The 10,023-nt window shown below is 47.0% G+C and overlaps 1 protein-coding gene across 3 annotated transcripts in view; it reads right to left on the bottom strand.

Moving 5' to 3' along the window:
- Window positions 1-32: 32 nt before the first annotated feature.
- Window positions 33-10,023, bottom strand: part of Brm (ATP-dependent helicase brm) — a 29,751-nt gene continuing 19,760 nt past the window's right edge. Inside the window, exons 3-10 of one of the 3 annotated variants that reach the window (XM_076433602.1) lie at window positions 6,612-8,950; window positions 6,458-6,531; window positions 5,800-6,055; window positions 5,594-5,732; window positions 5,375-5,536; window positions 2,415-5,309; window positions 2,164-2,338; window positions 33-1,533 (exon numbers count right to left, since the gene is read on the bottom strand). In XM_076433602.1, coding sequence (XP_076289717.1) covers window positions 1,385-1,533; window positions 2,164-2,338; window positions 2,415-5,309; window positions 5,375-5,536; window positions 5,594-5,732; window positions 5,800-6,055; window positions 6,458-6,531; window positions 6,612-8,950 — 6,189 coding nt within the window. In that variant the 3' untranslated portion in view covers window positions 33-1,384. The other 2 variants (XM_076433603.1, XM_076433604.1) reach the window with 2 other exon arrangements.

Here is a 10,023-nt window from a genome sequence, read left to right as displayed (position 1 = left end):
ACGTTAATTCTTCATTGATTAAAAATGTTAGCGGGAGGAACGAGTAACGAGGCTCTCGTATCGAATTAGACGAAACGCGTATAATTTGTCGCGCGTTGTATATATTTGATATAATATAAGGATTCGAGCATGTACAGTGACTCCCACTAATATTCGGACACTCTTAAAAACACCGTACCTTTTCAAATATTGTACTATGCGATTTGAACTTTTTTGGAAAGCTAGAGCAATTAATTTACTACAGGATGTGAAAAGAAATTTTTTCAAAAATTGCACTTGACCGGAATTGTAGAGGAAATACTAAATGTTGCATTTTACAACTTTTTTATGCGGGCCTATATTGAAATTTTGAAAAATATGTTTTGTAGATCTGTGTGGGTTATATGCATTGTGAAAGTTTCATCGAAATCGGTTGATGCAGGGAAAAATGACAGTCATTGAAAGATGTAAGAATTCTTAGATTTGCAATTTTTACCATCTTTAAACGCTTGTATTGTAACCGATTTTCAAGAAATTTTCAGGATATGTTCAATTGAAACAGATCTACAAAACGTATTTTTTAAATTTTCAATATAGGCCCACATAAAGAAGTTGTAAAATGGATCTTTTAGTATTTTCTCTACAATTCCGACCAATTGCAATTTTCGAAAAAATTTCTTTTCACATCCTATAGTGAACTAAGTGCTCTAGCTTCCGAAAAAGTTTGAATCGTATAGTCCAATATTAAAAAGATTATCGCGTTTTTTAGAGCGTCCGAATATTAATAGGAGTCACTGTATTTCAGTAATTGATATCATCATTCGACATTGCTTCTTTGATATAAAATGTCCTCGTTAATCACCCTCGAACGGGCTAAATAAAAACATGAATGAAAGAAGAAAGTTCGCTGATATTTAATGTACAGGCTAAATCATCGCGATGTGCACTCGTTCTTTTTAAAAATTAAAATAAAATTACGTACTGCATTTCTCTGTCATCGGTTAACGCTAAATCTTTACTGTACATCGTACAAGTTCTGTACGTACACTCGGCTCGCCGAAAATAAAAAAAAAACGACTAAAGCGAAGAGGACAAAGAAGGAAAAGAAAGAGAGATGATCCGTCGACCCTATTACAATTCGTATCAAATCTACAGAGAACTGGATCCAACGCAACACACACGCCGAAGGTAGTTTCAGTTGTCAGAGGACCACGTCGACTTACAACCCTTACCGACAATAATACCACCATACTATAATTCACTTTGTAACGCCACCGCGGAATTTCATATAGCTCAACTATATCATAACAATTGTGCACATTGGGTAATAGTTCGACTTTGAGATAGCTGGTTAAACGTGTCTTACCTATTCTCTCCTGTACCCCTATAAAATCACATACGACTCTCAGTTGTCGTCGGCGTCGTCGTCGTCGTCGGATATATACTTCTTGGTGACCCTTTTCCTCCGGCCACCTCGACCCTCGCCCTTTCTCCCTTTCAATTTTATCTTCATTCGCATACTCGAGTCAGCGTCTGAACCGTCGTCGCCATCACCTTCAAACAACAAGCATATCGTACTCTATCAGAATGCTAATCTTCAACTGCGAACACTTTTCACACAGAAATATTCAATAGACTCTCATAAGTGCAACGGTGTATTTCTTTACAGCATTCTAAACGGCCGAACTTCTTTTAAAAATTAAAAGGCAACTCTCTGCACGGTCAATTCTCCGTTCAACTTCGAAACAAAAAGGCACTTTTCAACTTTGAGAATTTTTTGTGCTTCTTTAACACGTTAAGTGCCACATTTCATGGTGGCCCACTTGACTGGCTAGGCACTTGACGTGTTAAACAAGATTATAGACATTTGAACTCGTTTAAACAGTGTCTGCGTCGAAGTTATCCGAGAAAATAAAATAGTAAAAAAATAATGAAAATATTTATCCTTATTGGACACTTCTTCCATCCTTCATCTTCCGTTCGAAGATTTCTCCAAGGTTATTTGGAGGTCGTCAACATTTTTTCAACTGTCACCATTGTATATTGGACTTCATAACATCCAGTCGCACTATGGAATTAAAACACACGACACTATTTAAAAAACAAAGTGTACGACCTTCAAATAACCTTGAGAACAACACCGATCACATTCTCAACAAATTACAAAATGCCAATAGAAGTTACCTTTGTCATCGATATCAGAATTATTACCCTCCTCTTCGATCCGCTGCCGGGCATTAGTGAAAACAGACTGCAGCACAATAGAATCTTCGTGTATCAAAGAAGCCTCTTCGTTATAAATCTGCGCGTTTTTGCAGAGCTGCATAAAATCCTTTTCTAGATCGTCGAAATCGGTGTACTGTGAACAGAGATTGAGTTGCATATAAACAATCCGAAGTAATTGTAAAATATTCCACGGTTTGTTTGAGACTGACCTTTCCCTCCTCGATCTTCTGCAGTAGTTTATTAATGGTCAGCGGTTTCTTAATGATCTCATAGTAATCTGGCAGTTCTCTTCTCGAAGGTAGCTTCATGAACGGTTCGCTGAGTAGCCTACCATCGGTGCTGTCCGTGTAATTAACCACCACCATGATCAGTTTCTTCATGGCACGCTTCATCTTCGGATCGATGGAGGATCCAGCACCTCTCCGTTTCTTTGGCATAGGCTCGTCGTCTTCCTCGCCCTTCTTCTTTCTCTTCCGAGTCTTCTTCTTTTTCTTATCATCCTCCTCTTCCTCTTCATAGTCTGCTCCATCATCGTCTATAGCTTTCAACCATTCTTTCTCTGTCAAGCTATCGCTATAATCGACTTCCTTCCTCTGTCTGGAGCCCCGTCCTAAGAATCCAGGCTCGTCCTCTTCGTAAGTCCATCTCTCAACCTCGTCGTCATCCTTCACCAACCAGTCCGGCAATTCCTTCTCCTCTAGCAATCGAGCCTTCCTGCTAGGCCCAAACTTAGCTTCCTCTCTTCTCCGTTCCAGGTCCAACTTCTGGAATGTTTCAAACTCACCCTCCGTCCGAGCAATCATCTGATTCACCGTCTCATCGTCCGGCACCTCGTTCTCTTCCTCATCTTCAGCGTCATCCTGATGCAAGATACTCTGCAAGAACTGCTGCCGTTCAGACCCAGTCGACTTCTGGTCGAACATACCAGCCTGGATAACCTTCTCGTCCATGTTCAGCTTGTACCTGGCCGCAGCCAAGATCCTCTCTTCGACGGAGTTCACTGTCATCAGCCGCAGCACGCGCACCTCGTTCTTCTGGCCAATTCTGTGCGCTCTGTCTTGAGCTTGCAAGTCCTGGTGAGGATTCCAGTCGGAGTCGAAGATGATCACGGTGTCGGCAGCTTGGAGATTCAACCCTAAACCACCGGCACGCGTGGACAGCAAAAACAGAAAGTACTCTGAGCCAGGGTCGTTGAATTTCTTCAACAAGTCTCCTCTATCCTCGGCTTTCGTCGTTCCGTCGAGACGCAGGTACATGAATCCTCGCCAGTTCAGGTAGTCTTCCATGATCGTCATCAACTGTGTCATCTGACAGAACAGTAGTACTCTGTGATTGGTAGCCTTCAGCTTAGGAAGGATGCGATCCAGCAATTCGAACTTGCCAGACGCTCGATACAAGTCTGGCCCAGTGATCACCCCCGAGCCCTGAGTACCAACGTGCTCGCAGTATTTCTCCTCGATCGCTTGGAACATGAACGGATGGTTGCACAGCTTCCTCAGCTGCACGATGGTGTTCATCAAGGCCTTGGCGCCACCCTTGCCCTGCTTGCCCTTCTCCGATCCATCCGTCAACAGCACGCCCTTGCTCTGCATGTGTTTGTACAGCACCTTCTGCAGTCCGGACATGTCGCACTTGATGATGTACTCGACCTTGTCCGGGAGTTGTGACTCGACCTCCTTCTTCAGACGTCTCAGCAAGAAAGGTCGCAGCACCTTATGCAGACGACGAATGATAAGGATCGTTTCTTCCTCGTTCAGTTCGACCTTCTCTCCGGTGGTGGCGAACGGCGCGTTGAACCACTGCTCAAAGGTGCTGCAGGATTTGAAGATGGAGGGCAGTAGGAAGTTCAGCAGCGCCCACAGCTCCGGCAGTTTGTTCTGCAGTGGTGTACCTGTCAGGAGGAGACGATGAGGGGCTAAGTAATGTGTATTCAGAACTTGTGTCAGCTTGCAGTGGTGGTTCTTCATCCTGTGACCCTCGTCGATTATCATGTACTTCCACTGCAACTTTGCTAGCACTCCCTTGTCCTTGATTACGTACTCATAAGTGGTTAGTAGCACGTTGAACTTCGTGGCTCTCATCTGAGACTGAATAGCTCTTCTGCCAGCTGGCGAACCCTTGTAAGATACTACCACAACGCTGGGAGCCCACTTTTCAAACTCTAGCACCCAATTCGATAGAGTAGACAAAGGTACGATGATCAGGAACGGCCCGTTCACCTTCTTCTTCTCCATTAGATAGGTTACTAAAGCTATTGTCTGAATAGTCTTACCGAGACCCATCTCGTCAGCGAGTATACCGTTCAGGTTATTGTTGAACAACGACACTAGCCACTCTAATCCCTTGATCTGGTACTCCTTCAATTTTCCATTCACCATGATAGACGCCTGCTCGGTCACCACTTCGTGAACTGTGTGAGCGATGCTGTAATAAGTCTGTTCTTCGGTTTTGTATTCGTCGTCCTCCACTTTGGCTTTGTGTATTGTTTTCTTCACTTTGTCCTCTTCGGAGTCTGCCTTCTCTTTGTGATCCGATTTATCGTCGCCGTCGTCGTCATCGTCGTCATCGTCGTCTTCACTTTCCGAATCGATCGGCTCCCATCCTGGGTGAGATTCTAAGAACGCTTGCAGCTGGGTCATCAAAGGTGCGTCTTCTCCGGTTAACGTGCGTCCTGTGGCTGTTTCCATGACTCCTACGCGAGAGTCTTCGTTGTTGGAACCGTCTTCGCCACCCTCGCCATCCTGCAGGATCTTCTTCTTCTTCTTCTTGCGCTTCTGCTCCTCCACCTGCTTCCTCTTCTGCTCGATCTTGTGCTGCTTCACCATCTCGGTCAAGTTGCTGATGTACTCGTCAGTCTGGGACAACAGGAAGGCCAATCGCTTGTCTTTCTTCTGGTCGATCAGTTTCCTGTATCCCTCTTCATCCTCCGCCATCAGACGTCTCATACGCTCCTTCTCGATGCGTTCTTGCTCCTTCTTCTGTTCACGTTCCGCGTTCGCATGGTAGTTCAGCACAGCCTTGTTCAGCCTGCCTAATCTGGCCAAGTTGTTTCTATGGAACTCTTTGAAGTCCTTGCCATGCTGAAGCACGGAGTTTAGGAACTCCTGCGAAATGACAATTCAATTATTACTATCGTCCTGATCGGAAACAAACTGTTCGATCAAATTACCTGATGTTTCTGTCTGCGTTTCCGCTCAGCCTCCAACTTCTGCTGCTTCTCCAGCTTCTCCGTGGCCCTGGCCTCGCGGAGACTCTGCTTCTTCGTACGTTTGTAGGCCTTTACGTTCACTGCGGTCTCTAGGGTAGTGTCCTTTCTTGTGCAGGCTAAAATCTGAGGACAATCGCGGTTAGAATCTACTGGAGGATGTTAGGAATGTTTGATAGTTACCTCTGATCGTAATTGTCTTTGGAAATTCAGCACTCTCAGCATTCTCAGCTCGATCTGAGCCTGTATGCGGAGGTCTTCTGGCATGTTGGTGGGCAAGTTGCTCAGCTGCTCCATCCGTAATGCTATTCGCGCTGCCACTCTGTTGAGAAGCGACATTAAATTTATTGAGATTGTCTTATTGACATTTACCTAATTCTATCAAGTACCTGTTCTCGCGTTCCTGTAATATTAATAATGGATCCAACCCAGCTGGTTTCGCCACGCTAGTCACCCTGTTGGTCTTAGCACCGGTCGGAGGAGGTTGTTGTTGTTGCGGTGTCTGACAACCGGGTCTAGGGGGCACTGCAGGGCCAATCACGTTCGGCCCGGGGATCTGTGGCCCTGTAGTAGCGGCGCTTGCTTGAGTTGGGTCTATGGGAGGGCGTGGCACCATACCTGGAGGAGGAGGAGGAGGTGCTCCACCTATTTACATTAATCTTACATCAAACCCCCAGCGTGTGGATCATTCTACTCTACTTTTGCATTTCTACAAGGAACACTTTGCTAATTACATCGAGACTCTGTTTAGAACTAGAAACGGAAAAGCGAAGCATATACCAGTCATCCCATAACGCCACAGTGTGATTAACACTGCCCAATTATCTACTGCAGACAGAAGCGAGAATTGACTACATTAATAACTAGACTGTGGTTTTTATGCATATATGACAATAATGTTGCATAAAGATCCGCAGTCTATTAACAGCAACCAAACCAGCAAACGAAAGTATCGATCAGCAAGCAAACGTTGATAACATAAAAGCGATACAAAAGACAGAGTAGTCACCTACAGCAGAATATCAAGTATTGGAAGAGTTGACTAACCTTGAAGAGCGAGCGTTAATTGCGGAGTTAATGGTTGGTTCCTAGCCAGTAATCGGTACGCCATTATCTGTACCCTGAAAACACTTCTCTATGAAATATCGGTGTCCATGAATAATTATAAATTTATCGAAGCTTTTTTCCTGATATAACGTACCGTAGCTGTTGCAACTGCTGAGAGCTGAAAGCTTGCTTTTCGCCCATGCTACCTTGCCGAGCTTTCAGGGCGAGTAGCTGCGAGTACCGTGGATCTTCTTGAAGTCCTCTTTCCTCCATTGAATCAATCGCTTTCTGCAAAGCGTTCAAATTCTCTTGGCCAGGACCAGGAGGACCTCCTGCAGGCCCAATTTGGCAAGGTCCTGGAGGACCGCTGGGACCGGAAGGAACTGTTTGCCCAGGTCCAGTCTGGCTCATCTGATTTACAGGTGCGCCAGGCCCCATCGGCGCCGATCCCGTCGGTACCATTGGCTGGCTTTGCGAACCAGGCCCCATTTGACCAGAAGACGGTTGACCACTCACTCCGTTCGGACCCATCTGATTGCTGGAACCACCGTGGCTCATTTGACTGGACGGTCCGTTGGGACCTATCTGATTACCAGGCCCCATTCCACCAGGTCCGTTGGGACCTATCTGATTACCAGGCCCCATTCCACCAGGTCCACTGGGCCCGCCTCCAGGTCCCATCTGACTTCCAGATAGATTCCCAGGACCCATTTGACCACCGGGACCGCTTCCTGGACCACCCATTTGTCCGCCAGGTCCGCTTCCTGGACCACTCATCTGCCCTCCAGGTCCAGCTCCAGGTGGCATTTGATTTCCCGGAGTATTACCAGGTCCCATTTGTCCTCCAGGACAATTGGGTCCCATCTGATTACCAGGCCCCATTCCACCAGGTCCACTCGGCCCGCTTCCAGGTCCCATCTGACTTGCAGATAGATTACCAGGACCCATTTGACCACCGGGACCGCTTCCTGGACCACCCATTTGTCCGCCAGGTCCGCTTCCTGGCCCACTCATCTGCCCTCCAGGTCCAGCTCCAGGTGGCATTTGATTTCCCGGAGTATTACCAGGTCCCATTTGTCCTCCAGGACAATTGGGACCCATCTGATTACCAGGCCCCATTCCACCAGGTCCACTAGGCCCGCTTCCAGGTCCCATCTGACTTCCAGATAGATTCCCAGGGCCCATTTGACCACCGGGACCGCTTCCTGGACCACCCATTTGTCCGCCGGGTCCGCTTCCTGGACCACTCATCTGCCCTCCAGGTCCAGCTCCAGGTGGCATTTGATTTCCTGGAGTATTACCAGGTCCCATTTGTCCTCCAGGACAATTGGGACCCATCTGATTACCAGGCCCCATTCCACCAGGTCCACTAGGCCCGCTTCCAGGTCCCATCTGACTTCCAGAGAGATTCCCAGGACCCATTTGACCACCGGGACCGCTTCCTGGACCACCCATTTGTCCGCCGGGTCCGCTTCCTGGACCACTCATCTGCCCTCCAGGTCCAGCTCCAGGTGGCATTTGATTTCCCGGAGTATTACCAGGTCCCATTTGTCCTCCAGGACAATTGGGACCCATCTGATTACCAGGCCCCATTCCACCAGGTCCACTTGGCCAGCTTCCAGGTCCCCGCTGACTTCCAGATAGATTCCCAGGACCCATTTGACCACCTGGACCGCTTCCTGGACCACCCATTTGTCCGCCGGGTCCGCTTCCTGGACCACTCATCTGCCCTCCAGGTCCAGCTCCAGGTGGCATTTGATTTCCCGGAGTATTACCAGGTCCCATTTGTCCTCCAGGACAATTGGGACCCATCTGATTACCAGGCCCCATTCCACCAGGTCCACTGGGCCCGCTTCCAGGTCCCATCTGACTTCCAGATAAATTACCGGGACCCATTTGACCACCGGGACCGCTTCCTGGACCACCCATTTGTCCGCCAGGTCCACTTCCTGGACCACTCATCTGCCCTCCAGGCCCACCTCCAGGTGGCATTTGATTTCCCGGAGTATTACCAGGTCCGCCTTGACTCCCACTGCCTCCTCCCGATCCGATCTGTCCTCCAGGACCGTTTCCTACGCCCATTTGACTCGTGGGCCCACTACTGGACCCCATTTGTCCACCAGGCGCGTTTCCAGGACCCATATTACCGCCAGGTCCATTTCCAGGAGGCATCTGTCCACCAGGACCACTTCCGCCACCCATCTGTCCAAGACCGTTCGGTCCCAATTGTCCTCCAGGTCCCATCTGACTACCAGGGCCTCCTGGTCCCATACTCATCTGCGTCGATGAGCCTCCCATGTTCATCTGTCCCGGACCGTTCGGACCCATCTGCGAGGGACCGTTGTGTCCCATTTGTCCTGTGGGTCCGACAGGCCCCATCGAAGAAGGTCCGTTGTGTCCCATTTGTCCTGTGGGTCCGACAGGCCCCATCGAAGAAGGTCCCATCGGAGACTGACTGCTGGGCACCATCTGATTCGGACCACCAGGACCCATCTGTTGAAATATGTCAAAATGAATCTATTGTTTCACTGAAGGAACGATCGATTTAATATTTGTATATTTCAGTTTATTTATAAACCCGTAAGTTATTTGTTCGATGTATCGTTCAATGCTTTCTAGCCTGATTGAAATAGACGTGCTTTCTGTGTGCTTTGTGTTGTTGTAATGGGTGGGCAGAATAAAAATTAATATACACTAACTCCCACTAATATTCGGACACTCTTGAAAACGCCATAACTTTTTAAATGTTGGACTATGCGATTTGAACTTTTTTGGGAAACTAGAGCAATTAGTTTACTACAGGATGTGAAAATAAATTTTTTCAACAATTGCATTTGGTCGGAATTTTAGAGAAAATACTGAAAGTTACATTTTACAACTTTTTTATGCGGGCCTATATTGAAATTTGTGTCCGAATATTAGTGGGAGTCACTGTATGTATTTCTATCTTTTAACATGTCATTGACTTGAGAAATATAGAATTCTTTTTCAACGAGCACTGTCGTATTTCCTTTATCCGTCAAGTAATCCAATGAGGTAATCCGACCTCTTAGAACTCCAGCACCCAAATAAAAGTTATTTTATGGATCCTTATCGATCCGGACAAAAAAAAAGATGTGTATCTATACCAGGAAGAAGATCGAGAATAACTTGCCGGCAGTAAAACGATGAAACCTGATAAACTCCGATGGAAAGTTTCCGGTGTCCTGTTTTAGGCAAATTTCTGTCTTTCGCATAGAAATTAACGAGAACGTCAGCTCAGGTATAGCGGCCGTGTTTGAAAACACCGCAATTATCCAATCGTGACTCGGCCGATGAAAATCCTTTGTGACGCATGATCGTGTACGTTGTGTGACGTGCACCGATAAATGGTCAGTACACTTTCCATTAAGCAGACTGACGCACCGCGAAAGATCATTTCGGTCATGCAGATAAACACAAACGATCATCTGGCCGGCACGTGGATCAAGTATGATAGAAAACTGCACATGGCATTGTAGCGAAAAAAGTGAAACGTTAGTCTCGCTGATCAGCGGAGATATTCTTCAAAGACGTTCATTCAGTTT

This window comes from Lasioglossum baleicum, chromosome 11 (genome assembly GCF_051020765.1).
Source record: "Lasioglossum baleicum chromosome 11, iyLasBale1, whole genome shotgun sequence".
In the NCBI taxonomy this organism is placed as follows: domain Eukaryota; kingdom Metazoa; phylum Arthropoda; class Insecta; order Hymenoptera; family Halictidae; genus Lasioglossum; species Lasioglossum baleicum.
This window is presented reverse-complemented; position numbering and strand designations above follow the sequence as displayed.